This window comes from Poecilia reticulata, chromosome 16, assembly GCF_904066995.2.
Source record: "Poecilia reticulata chromosome 16, P_reticulata-male-v2, whole genome shotgun sequence".
NCBI classification, from domain to species: domain Eukaryota; kingdom Metazoa; phylum Chordata; class Actinopteri; order Cyprinodontiformes; family Poeciliidae; genus Poecilia; species Poecilia reticulata.
In genome coordinates this window covers 11,217,092-11,242,679 of record NC_088845.1, presented here as the reverse complement: position 1 = coordinate 11,242,679, position 25,588 = coordinate 11,217,092, and the positions used below count along the sequence as shown (strand labels likewise).

At 36.9% G+C, this 25,588-nt stretch overlaps 3 protein-coding genes across 7 annotated transcripts in view; 2 read left to right on the top strand and 1 right to left on the bottom strand.

Annotated features, from left to right (window-relative positions):
- Positions 1-665: 665 nt before the first annotated feature.
- The window catches only part of LOC103477876 (sialic acid-binding Ig-like lectin 5), a 28,406-nt gene continuing 3,483 nt past the window's right edge, over positions 666-25,588 (bottom strand). Inside the window, exons 1-13 of one of the 5 annotated variants that reach the window (XM_081597650.1) lie at positions 19,184-19,270; positions 14,028-14,165; positions 11,528-11,614; positions 5,935-6,148; positions 5,387-5,443; positions 4,322-4,390; positions 3,261-3,662; positions 2,769-3,080; positions 2,425-2,688; positions 1,895-2,167; positions 1,521-1,623; positions 1,269-1,434; positions 666-1,140 (exon numbers count right to left, since the gene is read on the bottom strand). In XM_081597650.1, coding sequence (XP_081453776.1) covers positions 985-1,140; positions 1,269-1,434; positions 1,521-1,623; positions 1,895-2,167; positions 2,425-2,688; positions 2,769-3,080; positions 3,261-3,662; positions 4,322-4,390; positions 5,387-5,443; positions 5,935-5,995 — 1,863 coding nt within the window. In that variant the 5' untranslated portion in view covers positions 5,996-6,148; positions 11,528-11,614; positions 14,028-14,165; positions 19,184-19,270 and the 3' untranslated portion in view covers positions 666-984. Of the gene's footprint in view, positions 1,141-1,268; positions 1,435-1,520; positions 1,624-1,894; positions 2,168-2,424; positions 2,689-2,768; positions 3,081-3,260; positions 3,663-4,321; positions 4,391-5,386; positions 5,444-5,934; positions 6,149-11,527; positions 11,615-14,027; positions 14,166-19,183; positions 19,271-25,588 lie in introns of those variants that run through there. The other 4 variants (XM_017309771.2, XM_081597652.1, XM_008431210.3 and 1 more) reach the window with 4 other exon arrangements.
- Positions 8,265-14,021, top strand: LOC103477877 (NACHT, LRR and PYD domains-containing protein 12-like). The gene is made up of 2 exons (XM_081597345.1): positions 8,265-11,307; positions 11,407-14,021. The coding sequence occupies exon 1, from the start codon at positions 8,265-8,267 to the stop codon at positions 10,032-10,034; it is 1,770 nt and encodes a 589-aa protein (XP_081453471.1). The 3' UTR covers positions 10,035-11,307; positions 11,407-14,021.
- On the top strand, positions 19,311-25,559 carry LOC145547746 (uncharacterized). Its single transcript, XM_081597654.1, has 4 exons — positions 19,311-21,039; positions 21,549-21,627; positions 21,753-21,810; positions 21,897-25,559. Exons 1-4 carry the CDS (start codon positions 20,823-20,825, stop codon positions 21,954-21,956), a joined length of 414 nt encoding a protein of 137 aa, XP_081453780.1. The 5' UTR covers positions 19,311-20,822; the 3' UTR covers positions 21,957-25,559.

Genomic DNA, 25,588 nt, shown 5'->3' with positions numbered 1-25,588 from the left:
TGTTTTGAGTCAACGTATGTCAGTTATAAAACTTTAGCTTATTTTATGTATTGTTTGGAATGGAGTTTGGGGTGAGAAAAATTAGTCTATAGAAAATTACTGATTCTGGGGGATCTCAATGCATGTCATGGCCAGAAGGGAAGTATAATCCATATTTTGAGTTCAAAATATGCCTCAAAATGTCCCACTGGAACATGGCTAAAAAAATTGCAAGAAGGAGATTTCAGTCATGTTCCACATTCCGTGACCATATTTGAGGGCTGGAATGTAGATGATCTGTCAAACCAAACATTCAAGTGCTTACTTTCAAACGTATCTTTTTTTCCCATAATGGACCATATTGGTATAATCATTACAGGAGATGAATCTCTAATGTTGTAGTCATCTGACTCCTGCCTCATCCTGCCGTCACTCATAAACATGACAACTGGAATTCGTATGCTCAAGGAATGTCTCAATCATGTGTGACATGCAGATCAGAGGGATGGGGCCTGGGCATGCTACTTTCTGGCAGCATAATCAGATATTTTTGGCCTCTGCCTCATACCCCTTAATAATAATAATAATAATAATAATAATAATAATAATAATAATAATAATAATAATAATAATAATAATAATAATAATAATAATAATAAAATATCCACATAACAGTAAACTGAATGTTAATGTTCATAGATTAATTTTTATTATTTGCTGTCCTTTTTGGAATTCAAACATTGATCAATGTTTAAAAAACAAAAACATTCACAAGAATATTTAAAGTACAGTGTAAGTAAATAATATCTTATATTCTTACATTGCAGACTTAAGAAAATAAAACTTTAGCAGGAATATAACTCTTCCTTAAAAAAAAAAATTCAGAATACCCATACGTCACAGTATTGAACACTATATACATTGCAGACAGGAAGTAACACGAGCACAATTGTCCCAAACATTAGAGAATCAATTTCCAGTTTTTTTTTTTTTTGGTTTTAAAATTCATAGGATCTCTACATAGATGGCTGTCTCTGGATCATCTGGAGAGGCACTTTGGACCTCTGATGTATCCCTGAGTCCCACACCAGCTCCTCTATCTCTTCTTGCAACATCTCTGCCTCTTCTCCTCTCCCCACCTCTTCGGCCCATTGGACGGACCTGAAAAACAGAGGTAAATTATTGAAAAACAAAGTGGACAGTATGTAAAATAAAAAAAAATAAAAACAATTGGGATGCGTCTCCCATTAAGTATGAGGTTTTTCTTTAAGAACCAAAATATATAATACCTGCTTTGTATGGACAAAAACAGGTGTGGAGTTCTGATACACAAGTTGGTAGCTTCCATTGGTGTAAACATTTGTCACTTCAGTGCAGTTAATGTAGAGAGGCATCCTGTTCTGATAAATTCCTAGTCCTTCAGGGAAGACAGCTTGATGTCTGATCATGATGTGTCTAGAAGTGAGAAGACCAAAAGCCTTGTATTATAAATATGTAGAAATAACATCTTCATTTTATAGGTAAATTTGTTTCACACACACCTTTTAGCTCTCCTTCGAAAGAAGCAGACAAGCAGGGACAGAAGGCATACGCACAGTGAGATGACCACAGCAGGTAAAATGATCCAGACCATGAATGAGGTTTCTGGATGTTGAATACAAAAGCAGCATAAATCAGTATATAAAGCTTTACTGTATGCTATCCATACCAATTACAGTGACTTTAGGAAACCAGTAAGACCACTTTATGACATAAAATAAAATCCCTCAATCTTTTATTTACAGAGTTTTCTTCATTTTTAAAATATTTGTAGGCTGTGGGCATATTGTGTACGTAGTTCAACACCAGCAACACATGAAAAGAAAAACAAGAGGAAGATGTTCTTTTTGTTAGTGTGGCAAGAATAGAGACATACCTTCCTCCCCCTGCAGCAAAACCAGGGAGTCATTTCCGAGTGCGTTGAATGCAAAACAGATTACACTCAGTGGTTTGTCCATGTATCCCCTCAGAGACACTGTGAGCATGTCGAGCTCTGATGTTACAGACACGTTGTAATCATAAGATGGAACAGTCCCATTGATGCTCCAGGTGACAGCTGCTTTGGGGTTGGAGTCGACTGAACAGCGACAGCACACCTCAGAATCCTCCACGACGCAGGTGGAAGAGGGACGTGAGATGGAAGGCTTATCTAAAAGAAACAAGAGATGGGAATCTCTTAGGATTTCAGTAACACTCAGATAGAGCTCCACTTGTGCAATATGTGATATCTAAGTGCAAAGCAGGTGTCATCTGTACAAAACCCAACCAAACACAATAGAAAGACGAACATCCTAAAACCACAAAACCCCAGCGTCTGGTTCTAAGAAAACAATCTTTCTGTTTTTCAAAGTGTTTGGTGTCAAGGAAAACATTGCAACAATAAAGTCGCACAAAGGATATATTTACATTGTATATTAAGCAATGTAGGCTTGGATTCTCCTCGACCAATGGTGTTCTTGGCTGAGCAGCGGACTCTCATGTCTTTGGTCACGTTGAACACTCGCAGACTGTGCGATCGGTGGTGGAGGTGCACAGTGTGGCCGTGTTTAGTGTAGGACCAGCGATACTCTGTTGCTGGAGGGTCGGCTTTGCATGAGCAAACAAGCAAGGCGTTGCCCCCCTGCTGAACGATCAATGTCTGAACCTCCACCTTCACATCTTTTGGTGGAACTAAAAGCATGGGTAAAGGAAACCAGGTTAGATTAAACTCAGCAAAGAAACAAAGATATAAGGGCAATCGTTTTGCTTACATGTCACATGAAGGTCCTTCACCATGGCTAACATTTTGGTTTCTGGATATTTAACCGCACACCAGAGCCGGGGCTTCACTTGGTGGGATGCGATGAAAGACAAAGAAGCCAGCAGCATCCACTTGTGGGGACCCAGGTGGAGCGTTTGTAGCTCTCCTAGCTCGCTGCTGTTGAGTTTGGCTCCTTGGTCCCACTTCCACTGCAGGGTCGGGGGTCTGGAGGGACAGTGGTAGCTGACGGAGCAGTTCAGGGAGACCCACTGTCCTTCTTTGGCTGACAACACGCCGCTGATGACAGGAGGCTCAGGGTTGTCTATCAGCAAGAAAAAAAACATCTGTGTATTTTCTCTTTTAGAATTTATTTAATTAGTAAATCAGCAAAACTACAATAATTGTCATTATTGTAAACTGTAAACTGTAAACCTCTCAAACAATTTCAATTACTTTCCATAAAACAAAGACAGACAGAGCAAGGTATTTTTATGCCACTCACCGATGATGTCTACATTTACAGTCCTCGACACCCCCCAGAGTAAATCACTGCCTTTCTTCAGAGCCAGTTCAAACACCTTTGGATCATCCGCTCTGAGCTGTTCTATCTTCACTGAGCAGTCTCCATCGGACACTTGGCCATAGAGCAAAGTCCGGCCGAGGAAATCCCTGCTCACTTGGTCTTTGCTCTCGCTGTTGAAAGCAGTGCTCCTGAGAGGGAAAAAAGGTCCACCACCTCTGAACCTGAGCCGCACGTCCACCCTCTCCTTCCGTCCCCTGGTGGGGTGAGGGTCTACAGGTGTGAAGGAGCAAGGGATCACCATGCAGGAGCCAACCACACCCTGTACACGGTCAGGGACTGAGGGCACAGGCGAGACAGCCTGGACCCCCATCCACAAGGCTGCTTCCGTAACAAAGAAAAGAAAATAACTTAGAAAGCAGAGAATTACCTTTTTACTTTACTATGATTATAAATTAAAGGAATATAAACAGGGGACACTTGAAAAAACTATGGCCAAGCAGTTGTAAAACAATAATTTCTTTAGAGATTATTGTCACGTTTAAGCGACAGAAATTCCTCACATATATTAATGATAATGGAATGGTTATAGTATTGCATTTAATCGCAATTTTTTTCATCTCCAACATAAAATACTTGTGCAATAGATATATTTAGAAAAAAGGAACAGCGTAATTGTGCCCTTAGCCCTGGTAATAAGTGTCCACTCTGCACATTGCTCAAGAAAATATATGTGCAAGTTACAGTTTTCTAAATAATATGTTGCATTTTGAATTTCATTTTCTGTACAATGAACTAGAAATAAGAAAAAAATACAACATAATTCACTAAACAATTTCACCTTAGCCACTGAAGACTGCAGAAAATATCAATGTAAAGCAAAATAAATTTCACCACTGTTAGAATAATCATGACTGATTTAACCAGCTTCCTTACTGACTATATCAGTTTATCATGCATATTAACTAACAATAAAAATCTTAAGAATTTCTACAAAACGAACATCTACTCACTAGATAGTAATAAATTAATTCACTACTCACCAATAAGTTGGAGACATTTAAAAAAGCTTGTGTCTCCATGCATGGCTGCAGCACTTTTCTTCCAGTAGACTGGGGAAGGGAATGAAAGGGGCAAAGAGGAAGTGGGTCTTTTTCATTGTGTCACCATTGTCTACTAAGCTACCAATGCAAATGCTATTAATAACTGGTTTGAAATCTGTCTGAATCTTCCAAAACATGGTTAATATGATTTTCTTTGTCTTGCTAACCAGAAAATAGTTAATTTTAAATTATACAGCAACTTAGATTTTATTTTTAAAAATGTATCCTATACAAAAAAAGTGGAAATTATTTGCTTCAGAAAAAAAGACATCAGTAAGACAACACATGACAAGGAGTGAGTCACTCTCATGCTGCTAGTCATTTCCCTAAAGGCTCCAAATGTGCCAAGTTCTTTCCTCTTGTTTTTACATGTCACAATTGTAAATGTGAACATGTTTCATTGGAATTTAATTTAACAAATCAACACAAAGTACTGCAAGAGTGTGATTTTTTTATGCATACAAATCTGAAAAGTTTGAAGGGCATTTGTGTTCAGTCTCTTTTGTGGTAAGCAATATACAGGACTTTCCAGGTATTTTTTCAACCATTTCTTTTTTCATGTTACTATTCCATGGAGGTCAATTTTGTGGTGTGCATAACAAGAATAGTTGTCTTGTCAACAGATTCTGTTTGTTAAGCTAAGGATTTCCATCTGCTTAGATGGATGGTCATGTCTTAGGAGGTTTGCATTTAATTAAACTTTGCTCTGTGGGGAGTTTAATTCTTGGAGTTGATTTTATAACTGAACACTTTTCCATGCCACACTTTTCAGATTTTTATTTGTAAAAATTTGAAATAGCAATTTTATATGCTATAGTGTTGGTCTATTACAAAAAATATGATATAACGCTTTGTTTTTCATTGTGTGAAAAGGTTCAAGGGATACATATACTTTTGCAAAGTATTGTAATAAACCTCCAATGTTGATGATAAAAGGTTGTAGGAAACTCTCCACAACAATAAGACCATAAAACAATGTAAAAAAATGATTAATTAATAGTTAACCTGTCTGACAATGAAGTTTTGCCGTCTGGCAACATATAGAGATGCAATAGCTCACTGCTGAAAGGAAAGCACAGCAGAAAAACATTATTATTATTATTGTAGTATTTTAACAGGACACATGTCCTCTAAGACTGTTCAAGAAACATTCTGAATGTTCAGTGTGTCTCATGTTTGGTGGGTGAAAATGAGAGCGTTGTTCCACATATTTAAACTAAAACAAATGGACAGTCAGGTGCAAAACCCTGAACATTGAACCTTTGGAGAGTTGCCACCTTCAACTACTACTTAAGACAAAGACTAACTGCTGTTGCTGCAACACTCAGCAGAAAAAGGGGAGTGTTGCAGGAGGAGCAACACTCACCTGACTGAGGAGATAATAACAAACTAGGAACCACAGGAAGATCTATTTTTCACTTTATGGTAAGGTTTTAGGAGAATCCTTTAAAAGTAAAAGTCTGACTATTTCAGCTTTGTAAGACAACTTTAATGTGTAAGTTTTAATTTGAATTGAATCTCAAAATTTTGGCAGTATTCTCTGAAAACATGACCTCGGCTCAGGAGCTGCTTCGATCTCAGAGGGAACTGTTGCTGAACTGGACTTGCGACCATCCAGCTCCCCTGTTACGTTGGCTCTACGACGATGAGGTGCTCTCTTCCAGCTCCTACCCATCTTTACTAGAAAAATCCCCATCTGATGCTGTGGCTCAGGCTCTGGAGACAGCATGTGCCTCAGAGGAGAGCAGTCAACGGTTCCTGCAGGTGCTGAGAGAAGTGCAAGATTATTACTGCAAGGATCTGCACATTTGGGTGGATAGACACTGTAGATCTTTTGCAAACAAACAACCACCGTCTGAAGTGGTAGAAGCTGAAGGTGAGGATGGTTTGGAATGCTACTCATAACTGTGTTGTGTTTTCAAACTACATCAATGTAGAGAGTAGAGGTGAATGATGATTGCAAATTTTAGCGCGTAAGGTCATATTTGCACAGGTAGATTATGTTGTTTACTGGTCAGCGACATCAAAATTGGCAGAACTTTGATGCTCTGCCAAGGCGTTTTTGATGACTTTCGCAATTACACAAAGATAATGCATAGGAAACATCACAATAAACTATACCTCTAACTCTTGTGTTATTAAAGGTACAGGGTTAAACTAATTTAAATCTTTCTTGAGAAACAGGAGTTCTTTCAGTCCATTTGTTACAATCTAGCTTTGTTTTAACTTGTGGGTAAGTCACTGCCCATTTGTAGGTTCAATCCTTTGCTCATCTGAACAACACAGATAATAATTTTATTGCTCCTTGCTAACCTACTTCTATACGTGAGCTTTGAGCTCTTGTTGAACTGAATATTCTAGCTTTGTTATTGTTTTCACACTTAAAAAAAAATCTATTTTACTAATTTCACTTGGCTGTGTCCTATTGTTTCATTCTAACCTTAATTTAGCTGTTTACTATACTGATAATATGACTTGTGCACATTCATAATTTAATGATTTTAAATGTTGAATGATAATAAAATTTGAGGTTGATTCTGTGTGAAACATTTCAACACTGCAGCACTATGTTAACTTTTCATCCAGAGCCAACAGTGATTCACTTAACTTTTTTTGATGTACCAATATCAATAAAATTAATTTGGAACTACAGATATTGTAGATTTTCAGGTGAAGCAAGCAGGAATATGTGAAACTATTCAGACCTAAATGTCAACAGTCAACTCATTTTATATGTCATATGTCTAATTACATTGATTATGTGACAGATAAGCACAAGAAATCAAAAGGACCCATTGCTAAACTATTCAAAAGGAAGAACAAAGGATTCTCCATAACACCAGAGGTTAGAGGTATGAATACAATTTTTTTAACAAGAACTAAAGTACTACTAAAATACTTTTTTGGCATGTATGGCAGGGTATGAGAAAATACCAGTATTCATACAAGAATGTAAAATGAAAAGGTGAATGATTCAATGGACTTGCATTTCAAACAGAAAAGCCACACTTCCTTGTATGTATAGATAATTCCTTGCCTATTTAGGCAAGGAACTATTGTAGTAGATGACATTGAGTCAGCACCATAAAACTTCATAAAATTTGAATAAACTCTGGTCACACTGGCGTTTAGCAACAAAGACCATGTGCTCCCTTTGATGTCATTGCTGAATATTGGTGTTAATACTATTATAATTCAGGAACCATACAACAAAGCAATTAAGCGGTTTTGAAACTTACTTTTTAAACCATTGGTATGTTGACACCAATGTTATATTAATACGATAACTATATATGTCATTATTTAGGTAAGAAAGATCTAAAACCAACAAGGAGTCAAAGGGTGGCCAACCTCAAAGGTAAGTACAAAACAATACAAAAAGATTTTTTTAGATATAAAAAAATACAGAGCTTATCCAGTGCTATGTGCACCAGCTTCAACACAAAACAGCCAGAGTTTTCTGTGCTGGAGGCACATTCGAGAAGACTAACAACCAACAAAAGTGAATTAAACCATCAGTTTGCAAAGATAGTTTGACAAATGCTGTAATTTACTTGATAAATGATTTCCTTCAACTACAGTTTTCTACATTTTTTTAGAGATTAATTTAGGGCTGATCAGAACTAGTCGCAGAGACTTATTAGGTGATATATGGGCATGGCTTCAAGGTACGTTGATGGCTGGGGAAAAATAAACTGGGTCATAGATGATTTAATTATCATCTTTAAAAGAAACCTTGGTCTAATATTGAAAATCCAATGATGAAAACTGATGTTAAAAAGAAAGATCAGAGAAATGTAATTTAGCAACAACATTTCATAAAATTAACATATGTTCTATTCCAGCTCAAATTTCTATCCACAAAACAACCTTACTGACGCGCATGAAGGAGCTGAAATGTTACTCGGAGGGCAGTGGAGAAACTTCAAACTCAACTTCTCACATTGAGATTCGGTACACTGACCTCTTCGTGACAGAGGACAACGACTTCACTGACAGCAGTCAACATGAGTACTTTGACTTGGCAAGCAGACGAGCCCGTATCTATGTCCACCAATCATGCCAGCGCATTAGGCCAAGCCAACTACTGAGTCCTCAAGAGACAACAGGACAGCCACCTAAAAGGGTTAAAGTGAAGGGTATCGCTGGTATTGGAAAGAGTGTAGCGGTCCAGAGGCTCGTCTACGAATGGGCGATTGGAAAGAGCATGCGTGAATTCACCTGCATCTTTGATTTATCTTTCAGAGAGCTCAATCTAATTGAAGCTCCTATTAGTTTGTTGGAGCTACTTGGAGAGAGGTTCTGGCACTTAAAGGATGCTCTTCCTGATCTGTTCACTGCACCAGGATCTCTGCTCTTCATCCTCGATGGCTTAGATGAGTTTAGATTCTCTTTAGACTGGAAAAGTCGGGATAAAAACATTGGTATGAAGTCAAAGCTGCCAGTGTCTGAGCTGATAGTTGCTTTGATTAAAGGAAATCTTCTCCCAGAGGCATCCATCATTCTCACAACAAGGCCATCTACAGAAGCTCCAAAGCGTTTCTTTCAGAGATGCTGTGTGGTGCTGGGCTTTGAGGAAGACCAGGTCAAAGAGTATACCACCAAGTTCTACAAGGACAGGAAAGTCGCACAAAAAGTCTACGACTACATCTCGAACAATGACAGCATTTTTGTGTTGTCCTTTATCCCACTTTATTGTTACATCATCTGTACTGCTATGCTGGAGTTCTTCTTGGGATCTCAGGATGTTGGTGACTTTAAATCTCTGGAGTTAAGCCCGCCCAGAACAGTGAGTGAAGTTTACTTCTGCTATCTGTTAACAACAGTAAAACACCATGCACTGAGGGCAAGTGCAGAAAGATCAACTTCAAGATCAGAAGTTCTCTCCCAAGCAAAGCAACAGCTGACAAACCTGGGAAAACTGGCCTATGAAAATCTCCTGCAGAGGAAGATCATGTTCAGCAGAAAAGACCTGGAGAATTATGGTGTAACACCAGCTAATATCCGAAGCACCTTTCTTTGTCAGATCCTTCATCCTCTCAAAGAGGAGGCAATGGAGATGTTTTCCTTCTTCCACTTGACTGTTCAGGAACATTTGGCAGCCCTCTACTGTGCCCTCAACCTCTTCAGTCAGGAGGATATAACTCAAGCTTTAAACCTCTGGTGCTTTGGGTTACAGCCACCATCTGTCTCTTCAACATTGCTTAAAAACATAGAGCTTAACATGGACATGCTGGATAGTCTCCAAATGTTCACAAGGTTCTTTATGGGTCTTCTCCGAACGAGGTTAGCAAAACAGCTAGATGGTCTTGTTGACCCGTCCAAGGAGGAGGAGAATGGAATCCCCACCGGTTTGGGTTTATGGTTCCAAGACCAATTTAAACACAGGGAGATGAAAAACGAAACGGCATTGAATCTTTTGCATTGTTTGATGGAGTTTCACACGAACGAGACCACCACCATCGCAGCACCAGAGATTAAGAAGCTTAACTTGTTTAAAATGAAGTTGAGTATTGTGGACTGTGCAGCAATGCACTATGTGCTGAAGTTTTCTCCACACACACTTCAGGAACTCAACCTGGGTTACTCAAACATTGGAAACAAAGGACTCAACCGACTGAGGCCAATCCTCCATCGCTGTGAATCTCTCTAGTGAGTCCTGCAATTTATATTCACATATCAACATTTGAATAATACAAACTAACTGTCTGTGTTAGCAGTCTGATCTGAACCTATCCAGTGATCTCTTTCAAATACATCCTGGCATGTAACAAGTCTGATCCCCAGCAAATAACAAAAATCAAGTGCACAGATGTTTTTATCCTCTGTTTCAGTTTGAGATACAACTGTCTGGATTGGCAAGCAGCGATATTAGAATCTGCAGTTCTGAAATCAAACGGATGCCAAGTCAGGAAACTCTTGTAAGTCTTCTCAGAATCTTAAATGCAACTGAAATAATTAATTTTAAGAAGACTGGAATTTTCAAATAAACTATGCAACCTTAACTCCTTATTATAAAGCGCATTCTGTGCTTCGAAAAATTATTTGCTGATGACAGATCTCTTCCTTTTCTGCTTTTTGCCACACTTATGTGTTTCACATCATCAAATAGAATTTATAGTAGAAAAATATTAGTAAAGATGAGTAAACAGAAAATGCAGTTTTCATTCAGTGAAGTTAATGAGTTCATTTACTAAGAGAAAAAAAAAGCAAACCAGCGTAATCCTGCTTGAAAAAGTAATCTAGAAGCAGATTGTTTATCCCTGGCAGCAACAGCTAAGATCAAGTGTTTGAGGGAATTGGCAGTAGCCACACTGGAGGATTTTTTAACATGACTGGCTAAGTTAAGGCCACACAACAGCATCTCAACCAGATTTAAACTCAGACTCTGAACCTTACAGACGTAGACTTAATAACCCTCATGACTTGAGCTTCAAATCATGAAGTCTTACCCAAATAATTTTGTACATAATTTTCTGGTGAAGAACAGAATGCATAATTCCATCAATTAAAGCAAGCTGTCCAGATGCTGAACCAATATTATCAATATTGAAATCATTTGAAGATCTTAAATTCATAAGTTTGATGAAAAGCAAATACTTTTTCACAGCACAGGATGTGTTTTATCTGAAGGGGTTACGATTATTTCTACAGCCTTTGAAAAATCTAAGAAAGAAAAGGAAACCTTTACATGTCAGAAATAAGCAAATACAATCTACTAACGTATTTGATAAATTTTTGTCAAACCACTCTTATAGTATGTGTGGAAACAACCTGGGTCCAGAAGGGGTTAATGAGCTGTGGACCGCCCTGGAGAACAACACCACTGTTGAAGAGCTCTATCTGGACATCACTGGCATCACAGAGAAAGGGACGGAAAACATTGTTAACTGTCTCAGCAAAAACACTTCCCTGAAGATTCTGACGTAAGACAGACACATTTAGCCTGCTTCTATGTGGTAATCACAACTGCCATCTAGTGGAGGCTGAGTATACAACCACTGTTTTATTCCCTTTTTTTTTAGAATTGTTGGAAATGACATTGGAGAGGTGGGCAGAAAAAGGCTCAGAGAACTGCAGAAATTGAGACCAGATTTAAGGATTATTGCAAATTTCGTGGACGACCTGGGGTTGCTCCAGGCCTACCTGGGCTGGGTGGAGGAGATCCGTGCTGACAGGGACCAGATGGACTCGGTGAAGAATGTGGATGCTCTGCAGTCAGTGCTGCGAGGCCTGCAGAACATTGGAGGGGAAATGGAGAAAGGAGAGAATGCAGATAAAGCTATGGAGCTCCAGATAAAAATTGAGGAGTTGCTAAAATCACATCTGATTGGAGGGAGTTGAGCACAACTTTTGTTTCATATTGCAATATGAAACAAAAGTTGTGTGTAATCAACTTTGTCTTTGATTATTCCAACACAAAGTTGTGTGTTGGAATAATCAAAGACATTTTAAACAAACTGACATAATGAGTTTAGTCTGTTAAAGCAGGCTTTGAACCTTCTCTGAATTTTATGTGGCGTGGGTTACTCTATTTTTTTAAAAGAAGCTCTAGAAATCACGGGTAAGTTCAGGTGGTTCTGTAAATGTAGAAATAACCAACATATTTTTTGTTAACAGAATTTCTACCTTTTTTAGACATTGATCATGAACCACTATTATTGCAGATGTCAAACATAGAAAATGTATATTTCTTAGTCCATAATTCACTGAAACAGAAAAATTATTGTGTGCTATATTGTGTGCTTTGTGCCTTAATGTTTGGTGGCTGAAAAATAACTAAAAATAAATAAAAGAATAAATGAACAGATAAGTAAAATTATAATAAAAATATTCAAAATGGAACTCAAAGACTTTTACTTTAAAAAATCATACTATCCTTGGATTCTTAATAATAATAGTATGACAACGGGAGGAATGTATTATCTGAACGACACAATGTGTGATAGCAGTCAAGCTGACGGGTCAGAAATAATCTGTAATAGAATTAAATATTTGCGTTTAAAAGTTTGGTAAAGTTGCAACATATAAGAAAATGTGTTGTGTTTAACAGTACAACAAACGCATATGATAAAAGCTGGAAATTAATTACTTTATAATAGTGTCTACAAAGGAGAAACATAAAGATAGAGGATTTCAATATTTTGACAAGACTGTAGAATCTTAAGAGTGAATCTGTGCAACAGAAAAAGATAACATTTGTGAAAAATATCAAAACATAAATTATTAACAATATTCTGAAATTATTTCCTTTGCTTTGGTATTATAAATATTTTTAGTATGAGAATCCCTCTGTTTCTTCAACAAAGTAAATAGGTAAATGTTAGAAATATTTAGTATTTTATCTTATGTTTACTGTTTTTGATGTGTGAAGTTGATTTAATTGTGCTGTATATCACCATTGTTCTGTGAGTAAATCAGTCCCTGCATTGCAGCTACAGGAGGAAACAAACAGGAACTGGACTCTGCACTCACACTCTGCACTACTCAGCTGAGAGGTGCAACAAGACTGTGACTCAAGATAAAACAACAGAAGAAACACTAACGCTATGTAATTAACTCAAGGTAACCGAATAAGCTATGTAACTAGGGACCGCAATAAGAAAATAAAAAGAGAGGGTACGGCAGAATGTGCTTCAGAACGGTAGGAGATTGTAACTGAAGTACGTCTCTGTCCGTTCTCCTTGATGGTATAAAACTCTCTCGTCTTTCTCCTTTTTGCGTGATGTTTGAATGTTGTAGGTTGTTTGAACCTGACAGTAAAATAAACTATATTAGTGTGGTAATATGAACATAAAAATATTTATTTATATTTTCACTTATTATAAGTGGCATATGTAGCCTCCAAATAGGCAAATAGGAAGTCAATCAATCAATTTAAAGGGCAGGTTGGAAGGAGTAATAGACCAAAATTGCAGCAAAATATTGTGAGATGCATGCTTGTAGAAGGACACGCAAGTTTTGACCCAACTTCTGTGAAAGCTGCAGTAGCCAGCCCTCTGTCTGCATTATTGCAACTCTAAAATTATTCTTGTAGTGAAGAAATAAACCAGAATTTTCTGCGTCATGTCAATTAGTACTGAGAAAAAGAAGTGTTCTGAAATGGGTGTGAGATTTTTTTAGCTGAGATCATTGCCAAAGCAAAGATGTTACTGTCAATAATATTTCTGGCAACATGTTCACACTTTATGACCAGCTTTTACAGCAAGTCAAAATCTTGTTCCTGTTCGAGCCCGTTTTACAGACTTTATAGCAGGCAAAGTTTATGGTGGCAAAGTTGGCAACATTGTTGCCTTGCAGGAAGATCCTGGGTTTCAGACCTGTGCAGAGGTTTTTCTGCATTGAGTTTGTATGTTCTGTGTATGCAAGGAGTTTCTCAAGGTACTCTGGGTTGCTTCCACAGTCTTATAACATGACTGCTAGGTTAACTTACCTCTGTAAAAACGACTCCTAAGTTCGAGTGTGAGCTGTTTTGCTTATGTGTCGAACTGGTTTTAGACATCCAGCCATGAGAGAATGAAACACATTTAAAGCTGTTATGATAACTAGTGCTTTAACTAGAGAATGCGTTCACTCTGATCCCAGCAGCAGGAAGAAGAGGAAACTCTGTGATAACTTTAACTTCCAAAAACTAAAACAAAACCACCTGCTGCCCGGGTTTAATCCTGATGAGAGCTTGATGATGGTGAAGGAGTTGAGAATGTCAGGCTGCTGTTGGCAGTACACAAATACAGTAAGTTCTCCCTTAAGTGGATCGCAGAAAACACAAGAGCTTCAGGTAAACCTGGAACACAGGAAACAAGGCAAATAGAGACTGGAGATACAAGAGACACAGGAAGTTCATTAGAAATCTAGAGCATACTAGAGCTACCATCATAGGTGTAGCTTTTACTTGTATATCGTTTTATCAACTGCAAAGGACCCAAAATGCTTCACACTACACCCTTTCACACACCTATTCACACACTGATGGTGTCAAGCTACTGGATAGCAGCACACAGACAGGAGCACCGGTGCTGCCATGCACTGGTCCTTTGACCACCACTAGCAGTCAAGGTGGGTGAAGTGTCTTTCCCAAGGACACAACAACCAACTAAACTAATAGTCCCTGTGTGGATCAAAAGGTGGCTCCTGCCGTCAAAAATGACCCCTTTCCTGGTGACTGTGAAGGACAATTCCCACACGGTTTATTTGTGTTTTAGTACAAAGCCTCCATAGACTGAAATTAATTATTTATTTCAACCTTGTGTAATGTATGTTTTATTTTAAGATTTGAGTTGTTTACTCCTTGCTGTAGAAACAACTAAAGGTTTTGTGATCATATTGGTTGGATGGATGACATCAGATATCTAAGGAAAAAAAGAAAGGTGGTGGTGGTAACTATTTTTATCCTGTTGGTTTTATTTCCTCTTTAAAAGTCTGCGCCTCCGTATATATGAGTTACTTATAGAGAATGACTCCTTCTCTGCAGACCTCATGAACATGCACAGTAAGTCATTTTGACCTACTCTATGTAAGGCATACTAGCTTAAGAAACATTTTGTTTACTGATCTTGGTTTGCTGTAATGGAAATAAGCACATTAAGAATATATAGAACAAGGGAGAACGTTTGATTCACAGTGGTGTAAAATATGTAACTTTTTTAAAAAATGTATCTGTCGGGGTTTGTCTGAAATATGCTTCTAAATGAAACATTAATTTAAAAAAATTAAGTCTTCATTACATTAACTAATGGTAACAATTGAGTTAAAAATTAAATCTGGTTTTCTTTTCTACTACATTGCCAGGCTTTGTAACTTATCAAATTAAATCGTGGCTGAAATAATTTTGGAAAACTAAACATGTACACTTGTGCTCTGTCTGCACCTCTCTATAACTGAGAGGTGGCTGAATTTGTAGTCAGTCACAAGCTGCAGCCATTACACAAGTTATTACTGGAGTTATTACTGCATTAGTGACCTTCTACCCTCCCTTTGCAAGTTGCCCTAGCCCTCCTGAATGCCTCTCCCTAGGCTGTCTCTTGCAGCACTGTACTGATCACCATCACCAGATTTGTGTGAGATGTAATACTTTTCTTCAATAGATTTTGGATCTTTCTTTATATGCTGCGATTGGAACAACCCAGAAACCACACCATTTTTTCGCAGCAATACTTTCTAAGGAGACATTTACATCTCCCTATATGTCTTTGTTGTTCAAAGACTTCCCAGGTGTTCTTATGACAGAGCTGGTCAGAGGTTCCTGCAAGACATTTTAAAAGTCTTTGACATAGTTAGAGCCTCTTTCATGATGGGACTTCAGATCAAGAGCAAAGCTGCTCAGACAAGATGAAACGAGGTGGTGACTAAACTTTATAGCCTTGTTATTTTAAGACTTAGTGGACAACATTTAATTAATTACACCTGTAATCTAAACATCCTTAAATGCATCCTCTGTTGAATGCTGATGGTGTAGTAGGCTATACCTATTTTGTTACATGTGACTGCATTGTTTTCTATTTGACTGCTATGGACATTTTTTCTATATTCACACTGATAGTTGAATATACACTGTGTAGTCCACCAGTTTCAACAGGGATGAGTGAATGAGGCCATTTTCTACCAAGCCTCTGATTATCATTAAAATCTAAAGCTGCAGGTCATCCAATTTATAAGTGAGGGAGACATGGTATTGAGAGGAATTTTGATATTTTAGCCTTGCAAGCATGCTTACTGTGCATTCCTGCTGATTTTTCCAGGACTCAAATTTACTTTGTAGATGCTCAACATAAAGAATACATAACCTATTAATATATTAACCTATATTAATAGGTTAATATTTTATATTAAGCTATTGAAGAAATACGCAAAACAAACATGAACACTGTTTTATCTGCGATTTCTAGTCTAGAAAAATGGTTGAACGTCTGATTTTTCTTCTCGTTGGATGTCTCCTGCATGGTGAGTCAAAACCAAAATGTGTTTGTTATTAGTATTATTTAATGCCACAGAGGCGTTCAAAAGCACAGACTGCATTTGTGAAGTAAAAAGAACTGCTAAATATTGAGACTTGTTCCACTCTCAATGTGACATCTACAATGTCCAATATAGGTTAAAAAGACAAACTTATTTTTATGGTTTATCTTATTGTGAGTTCATTGAAAAGGACACTTTCCTCTCTAACCAGTATGGTCTCAGTCCACCTCAACCAGATTTCAAGCAGATTCATTTTTTATTTGTAAATCCGGCCCGGCTGTTCTCAGATGAGGGACATGGCATTGAGAAGTTGCAGGTTCCACACTGCACATCATTTGTTTCTCTTGCGCTGTCATTTCTGCATCATTCACTCAGCAAATAAATTAGCTTTTAGTCATGTATATCAGGTATACAACTAAGATGTTATACGCATCATCTTGGTTGTAACAGAGGATACACAAGGGACATAGGAAGCTTTGCAAACAAAATTGAGTGGATGGTGATGATCTATTCATGTGCCAGAGTAACATTTTGGCATACAAAAATGTAACACAGTGTTGTATGACTCATTAATTTGTTAGAATGATACTGCAGGTCAGCAGGGCTGTTGCTAGTCATTATGGTCCCCTACACACAAATGCTTTGTGGTGGCGCACAGCTCAGCTGCTATGACCACTGGAGCACAGTTATAATTAATTATAACAATTTTTCACAAGTCTGATTTTTCTCAGTGCCTCCACCCTCCTGCATGCAAAAAGTGATGTGTGAGTCAGTGCATGACATAGGCGTGACTTCCTGAAGGACTGGTGTGGACATGTCCCCTCCAACTCTGGCCTGACAAGGACAGTCCCCCCCAATATTTCTTACACATTTTTTCCCTTATGTGCCTGCATCTATTTGCGGACAGTAACTCGACAGCGGCCTAGCACTGTGTTCAAAGCTTTGTAAAATGTCTACTCAGTAATCTAATGGATTGGACGTCACGTGACTTACTGTGCGCGGCAGTGCACTACATGCGCTATTGCTTTGTATTGAGTCAGGAATATCGGTGGTCAGGGAAAATGACGTAATCAGGCAAAGAATCTGTAAAAGGGACGCAATGTCTTGCTATTGATTGAAAATGCTACGACAGCAAGAAAACAAGGTCCAAGGGAATCACATTTCACAGACCAGTAAGACGTTATATGGCCATGTTCTTTGAAAAAAATGTATTAAATCTGGAGTAGGTTAGCTGTAGCTTAACTTTGTCAACCTTAACATGTCCTAGTGCTGCGAAGTTTGGAGTGTCTCTGTTCATTTAGCACAAAAATCTACTTTGTGACAGATTTTCAGTGGAGCAGGTGTTTAAGTTAGCTAATCAACCACTGCAAGTATCCATGCGATTACTTCTTAATATACATCATGCCTGAAAATAAAAAAAATAAAAAAACATAAAACTGTAATGGACTAAATCTTCTGTTTTTGTGTAGGATTTTTAATTTAATTTTTTTTAATTTCTTTATGTTTTCTATGTAATCTTTGTTCTTTCGACTCCTGGAGTGTGTGATGTTACAGAATGGGAAAGAAAAAGAATACAACTAGTTTTAAGTTGTTCTCCTTCTGGCTATTCAAAGCAATCATCCAATAGAATGAAATATTTTATAAAGCATTTGGCTCAAAGTTTGCTCAGTTTTAAACCCTGGCTCTTACAGCAGCAATTAGGTAAAATTAAATGATTGGCCATTATAAAAGATAAATTCATTCAGTCCTCTATTACTGAGGACAACCCAACTGCCTATAGCCCCCAAAAAAGTCCCACTGAAAATCTTGAGCAGAGACAAAGATGTGACATGCTGTGGTGGTTTCTGATATGGGTGATATGGGCAACCACCCAAGACAGTACCTTGTGGGGGCAGCATGAGCTGAATTGTGTAACTGTTCTCAACTGTAGGCAAGCACTGAGCAAATATGCAGACTCATTCCATAAATTAAAATATGTAATTTTTTAGCAATTCCATCACCGAGTGAAAAATATTTCAACATCCTTTCTTAGTATGTTTAATACCTTCTAAAAGTTTTTTTTTTTTTTCAATAATTGCTATTAATCTGACAAACCTCATCAGGATGTATATCGTAGATTAATGAGTAAGAATGCGTGGCATTCGCATTTAAGTTTTGGCCTTATTCTTAGCACAAAGAAAGGCCTTCCAGGTTGCATCAGCACTACCTCCCCTCCCCAGCTGTTCCTCACAATGCGTCCCCACCAATTTGAAACACAAAGTTACACCCTTGATGCAAGTCATTTATTTGTAGTTCAACCCCTTATAATTTTTACTTGAGGCAAATATGCTTTGCAAAGAGGAATGAAAGACTCATAGTTTTTTTCCGTTTTTTCTTTTTCAGGTACCAAGTGTAACAAGTTTGAGGTTTCTTTGCCATATTATGTACAAGTTTTGAAAGGATCCTGCATGACTATCCCCTGCTCTTTTGACATCCAAAATGAATTTGAAGGCCTTTTGATTAGCACATGTAAAGCAAACTGGGTCATTTACAATCAAGAAACACAACTAGTAAACCATACAACAGAAAACCTACCAAAGAAAGACTGTACTACCACCTTCAACAATATGCAGCCTGATCATAGCAAAACCTATTACTTCAGACTGGAATGTCCCAGTCAGCTCATATGGACCTATGCAAATGATTCTGTGAAAATCAATGTCACAGGTATGTTTTGAAAAGCAAATATCTTTTGGATCAAATATGTTTGACAAGCTCATACAGTTGTCTAAATAATGAGGTATTAAATGTCATGCTCAACCACTAAACCAAAGCACTCAACCTTCCTCCCAGATACTCCTCCCTCACCAACTCTGACTCCGTCCACTCTGGAGGTGAAAGAGGGAGCCTCTGTGAGTCTGACATGTTCTGCCCCAGCTCCTTGCCCGTCTCATCCTCCAGCTTTGACATGGTCTCCCAAACTGGGGGAGAGTCAGGTGAAACTGCAAGAGAATCAGGACAAAACTCAGTTTCAGACCTCCATTTTAACCTTCATTGCCTCACATAGCCATGATGGTAAGAAAATCTCCTGCACAGCTGTCTACAATAAACAAGATGGAAGCCCCAGTGCATCTGTTACCGCAGATTTAACAGCAAGGATTTTTTGTAAGTTAATTTCCTTTCCCACATTTTAACATTTTACATACTGTTGAAGACAAAAATATCAGCCCACTGAATTTACATCTTTACCTTTTATTGAAATCTAAAATCATTAATGTGCTTAACAGCAGTTAAGCATTGAAAGAAAACAAAACATTCATAGAAGGGCTATTAATTTTGGACCCAACAAGTTATCCAATTATCTCATAGACACACACACAAAAAAACACAAACTGAAGAGAAATTGTAGTAACTGGAGATAATTTACATGTGAACGGGAAAACATGCACAAGAAACACAAATGATTAAACGGAATAAGAGTAGAAGTGTGCCATATAAAGTCATATCTACACAAATGATGTAGTCCATGTCTTGAAACTAATAACATCAGTATTACTAAACCTACGTCATGTTTTACACTTTAATTACATCGCTAATTTTTTTACCTTCACTAAAACAACGCTTTACAATTTTAACTCAAACCACCTTTGAAATTAGCCTCTAATGTGAGCTATTTTGAAATATATCACTACTGTTCAAGCAAGTTACTCAAGCATGAGAGCAAAGCTTTCTCCACTGGTGACTTCAGTCTGAAAACCTATCAAGAATGTCAAAACACAATTATATTCTTGGAAATTTATATAAATTAAAGCTTTTTGTATCATTTCACACCAGCTACAACTGAAACAAGTGCTGGACATCAGCACTGGAATTGTTTTTTTTAAATAAAACATCAAATAAAATGACAAATTTTAGTCCATGTAAGATGATGCTGATGTTGTCACTGGTTCAGAGGTCAAAACAAGCATTTCTACTGTAATAGACCAAATCTGCCATACCTCTATGTTTGTGGCTCTTGAAGCATTTACTCAAGGCACTCTCAGCACTTTGTAAAACTACCATAACCCATAAAAAATATTTTGTTTCACATTCTCAAGGTTTCAGTAATCCTGTCATCTGTGCACATTTTTCTAATACATTTATTTGTCCAGTTTGAGTTTTTTGAAGAGCTGTAAGACTGTTTTTTTTAAAATATATATTATGGTGTGTTTGATTAATTTAACATGAGTTTCACCTTCCACATTAATAAAATAAAAGATTTTTTCAATGGTACTATAATTTATTGAGATCCCTGGTATTAATCAAATATTCTGTGTGATTATTTTCACACTTTTTTATTCATCCTATAACCCTTTGTACAGGAGTTTTACTGTTTTTATTTACCATATTTTCAAGTTACAGTTTTGTCTCCTGGTTTACAGTTCCTCCAGTGATCCTGGACTCATCTATTTGCACCAGAACTGCAAATCAAGTCAGATGTTCCTGTGAAACTGTTGGAAGCAGCCTCATGGTACAGTGGGTTGTGGATGGACAGCAGGTTATCCAATCTAACAAGATTTCTATCTCCACTGACACTCTGAATAGTACACATCTGAAGAGTGTCATCACTGTCAATGGACCACAGGACAGAAATCTGTCATCATTGCTCTGCTTTAGCTTCAACTCTGTGGGATCAGCCAGGAAACAGTTTTGCACTGACTGCTGCACAATTGAAAACATAGCAGGTAATCACAGGGTGTCTATTATGTCTGTCCAGTGTGTTTGATAAAATAAATGCAGATATAGAGTACCTTTGAGTATTTACCTAACAGTTTTTTGCAACACAACCGTGAGAAAAGGTTCTAATTTTCAAATTAAATGTGATAAAACATATAATTTATTCAGCATCAATTTACTGAATTTGAAGACTGGTGGAAGATTTAGATTGTAATACTGGATATGCTCAATGAAACTAAACTTAGCCCCATATTTAAAATTGGTATCAGGCAGCTGGTGTATAATTTCATGATATGATTTACTTTTACAGCTTATTACCAACATTGCTTCTATCTATATATCTATGATCATTAGTGCAAGAACTACCCTTGTTAAACATGTTTTCAGAGTTTTGGAATTTCATCTTTCCCTATTACTTCTTTGACAAAGGTGTGAAAATATATTTCTCTGTATAAAGTGTATTTAATAAGCTGTCAGAGTTATATCTTGATCTTTATTTTTCAAATTTGTATTTCAGATAAAAAGCTGATGCTTGTGTTCATTGCTACTACTGTCGTCTTACTAACTCTAGTCTGTGTCTTGCTGTTTGCTATCCGGTAAGTGAGCAGTTCAGAGGAAGCCTGTTCAGTTTCCCCTTTGTGTTTTACGTCTCTTTTATGATTATATATAGGTGTGCAGCAAAACATTAAAATTGACAACATTTTTCAATGTCTTATTCCAGGTATCTGAAGATTCCGCCAAACAATCTAAAGGAGAGTGTTGCAAAGAACAAGAAAAAGGTATATTAGCAAATGATCATGCTTTTTGTAAAATTTGTAGTGTTTTAAAATAATTTGTTTTGTTCATATTTCTTCTTTAACTTTAGATACCACACATAGAAGATCCCATTTATGTCAACACAAGGATGCCGAGACAGGCAAAATGAGCTAGATGATAACCTGCTTTTTAATTGCTGTGGAAAAAAATTCAGCTCTGATGTTTTGCTGCCTTTAATCAAGCAGTCAAAATTAGGAAGAGCATTTGTAAACACACCCACAGGCCAACGACAACTTTAAAGTTTGTAATAGGACAAGTTTTTAAAATAATTTCTTTGACTTTAGCACTGTCTGTCTGTCTGTTGTAATTGTAGTATTAACTGGACAAAGATGTTCAAGACGCTGTATGCTAAGTATATTTTATTTTATTTCACTGGGTTTGCTTTTATTGGCTGTGACAAAATATGCTATATTGTAAATGAATTTATACTTACAGAAATTTGATCATCAAATAGCTGCCTTATGATTTAAATTATTTTGCCATATATTATATAGACTTTTTTTTATCCTCTCTACAATTTTGTGATATTTGTAATCCATGGCTTTTTAAGGTGCACAGCTGAAAGTAAATAACATTGCATTACTGTTTTACATATCTGTTTTGTGTAATGGACTTCCAAACTAAAACAGTTTGTTAAAAGGGGACTATTATGCGTTTTCTAGGCACATTGTCATTTTATAGCACAGTCAAGTAACTGTTACTTTCAGTAATTGTAAAAATGCTGCAAATATATATAAAATACAACTTAAAATAAATTTGACTTTGCAATCTGATGCCTTGAATTTGGGCTCTGTCTTTTTAAGAAGCAAAGGCAGACATGTATTTGCATAAGCTAGAAATCATGAGATATGGTTAGAGTCTGAACCTGAGTAGTTGCATGTATAGATCTGAGTCCGTGAAAATCTGAGCTTAGGCACTTTAGACAGTTAGGTTGCGTGGCTGCGTGTGATTTTGAATGCATTAAAAAACTTTTGTGAGAGTTTGAGTTTCATCTGTGCCCTGCCAGCGGGTCTTCTCTGAAGCTGGAGGGTTAGTGAGCCAAAAAGGAGCAGATAATGAAAACAAAACAGTGGAAATGATGCTTTTCTTGAATAAAAATCTTTGAATGTTACTCAAAGCCTCTTCTTATATGAATCACTAAAATGACATCACATATAGTTATAAGTTCTCAGATAGTAATAAAATGAGAATAATAATTAATAGAATAATATTTACAGTCCAAAAGGATAAGGTGTCACTATTTTTAAAAAAGGTCATACTTATTGTAACATCCTCTTTTCAATTTTATATAAACTATTAAAACACAGGTTGCTTTGGAGAACATGAGCTTTAATGAAAATAGTATGTATGAAACAGACATGATTTGAAAAAAGTTATAAATTTTATTCACATCACCTGCAATGCAATAGAACAACCACTAGATGTCACTATTTCAGAATGTATAGAGCGCTTCAGAACAATAGGCCATTTTCTCAGCAACTGTCTTGAAGCATCGTTTTCACCATCATTAGATGCATGTTCAACAGACTCTCAGAACTTTGGTAATTGCTGTCCCTGTCCTCAGCACAAACTCCCTACCATCTAAGTCTTATATTTGGAATCTCAAACTCATTGATTACCTCTGTACTCATCTGCACCACAAACCTCCTCATACAATCCACACCGTGCCTTGCTTCTCTCAGACGTGCCTGCAATGTAGTAGCTTGCCACCAAAAGCGTGTGAATGTGTATGTGAATGAGTGAATGCCTGAATGAAGTGTCACGTTCTTTGGAGTCCTCTGGACTTCAAGTACAAGCCATTTATCATTTAGTAGCCGCCATCTCTGCAAACAATTTGTTTATCATCAGACACCTTCAAAGACACATAGATTACCACTTATCCTCCAGACGTAGCTGCATCCTGATCCTGACAAGTGAACTCCTTTCCACACTCATGTTTTCACGTTTCATTGTTTTGACATTTGTAAGTAAACTTTAAGACCTTTATCTTCTTTATAGTATTCCTCATTTTAAATAAATGGACAATAAATTGTTAAAGAATATGTGAATTTAGCAAAATCACAAATGCATTACAGGACATGAGGACAGATGAATGATTTATGGGTTTTAAATTATTACAACTACTCAATATTTACAATGATGGCTTGTAAAACAAAACCATTCCTTATTTTTGTGAATATTTTATGGGTTTTTTATCAGGGTTAAAATCTGCTCTTGATATTTAACCCAGCATACAATGAAAAGCTTTTCTAGGTGCTATGCTACAGTTATAAATAAATGAGGAAGTCCTGTCTAAATTCCATTTTCACTCGGTCAACTATTTACTTGCTGTCAGTTTGTCTTTCCTGCTTTCTGCTGATGTCTTGTTCCTGTTTCATGAAAAACACAACTGAATGTACTTCAAAATTTCTTCCTGTTGCAGCAGTGTTGCAACTTGCACAACTACATCAGGACATCAATTTCAAATCTATGTAAAAAAGCACTACTGTAGATGGAACTCCATTCTGTCTGAAAACATCTGAACACAAGATTAAGATATTCTGATGCTAAAAATGTAAGAATTCCCCCATTCAGGCTGGGAAAATTATGGGGAAATAATTTTCCCCATTTTCCCCATTCCCCATTTGACATTAGCAAACTTGAAGTTTGCTAATGTCAGGTTCCTGTTGTATTGGTGTTTTCCTGCTGAAGTTACTTCACCTGATTTTGGGGGCTTTAAGGAACAGTTGACCTGACTTTGCTTGATAGTCAATCTTACTGGTTGAATAACCCTGAATTTGAGCTCCTTGAGTATCTTTTTGAGAAAGTTTCTTCTGGCTTGCCTTGGTTTGTTTTACTCCCTGTGCTATCTTCACTTTTCAAGCAGAAATCACTGCTGAGTTTTATCACCATTCTCCAATCCTAATGTAGCCTAATTCTCCAGGGCTGTGCAGACCACTAAATGGGCAAGTGCTCAAAAAAAAAAGGGCACATCTAACTGCATTCTAGGACATAATATTAACAAAGCCACTCAGCTTTCGGAGTGTAATAAACATCGGAGTGTAATAAACAATGGTAAATTACAAAATTGTGAGATATACAATCAAAGCTAAGGAAAATTTCTATATAGAGCATACAACTATGCATATGTAAGATATGTTATTAGTAATTTCTTTCTGTAGGTCTATTTTGTTATAGTAAAGCATTGCATCAGAGCTAGACCACCAGACATATTTTGTTTTTACAGAACTATTAAAAATATAAACAAGGGCACAATGCAACCTTTTAGTGACTGTGATCTGTAAAAATGAGCTGCCTGTTTGCTACACTTGCAGTGGAGATGAAGATGGTTCATTCAGGAAAGCAGAGCTGCATCAAATTTTAATGTAGAACTGCAGAAAAAAAGAAAAAAAAAAACAAAAGCAAAAATTTAATTGTTAATGCATGTCACCATGAGAAAAGCCTACTGAGTTTTGCTTAAAAAAACTATTTTTAAAATGAAAATCACACATTTTTGTCCCGTGAAGTGAAAAAATTATTTGTGAAACAAACTTATTTGCGCATGTCAGAAATCTTTTCTTGCTATTCTAAGTTTATGTTTGAATCAAAGTTTTGCTTATGATTCTCACACGTTGAGGGCAGCGCCCAAAATCAAAACAAAAGATTTCTGATGTGTGCAAATAAAAGTTTATGTTTGGCAAATAACTTTTTAATTACACGAGACAAAAATGTGTTATTTAATTAAAAAAACTTTTTTTTTAA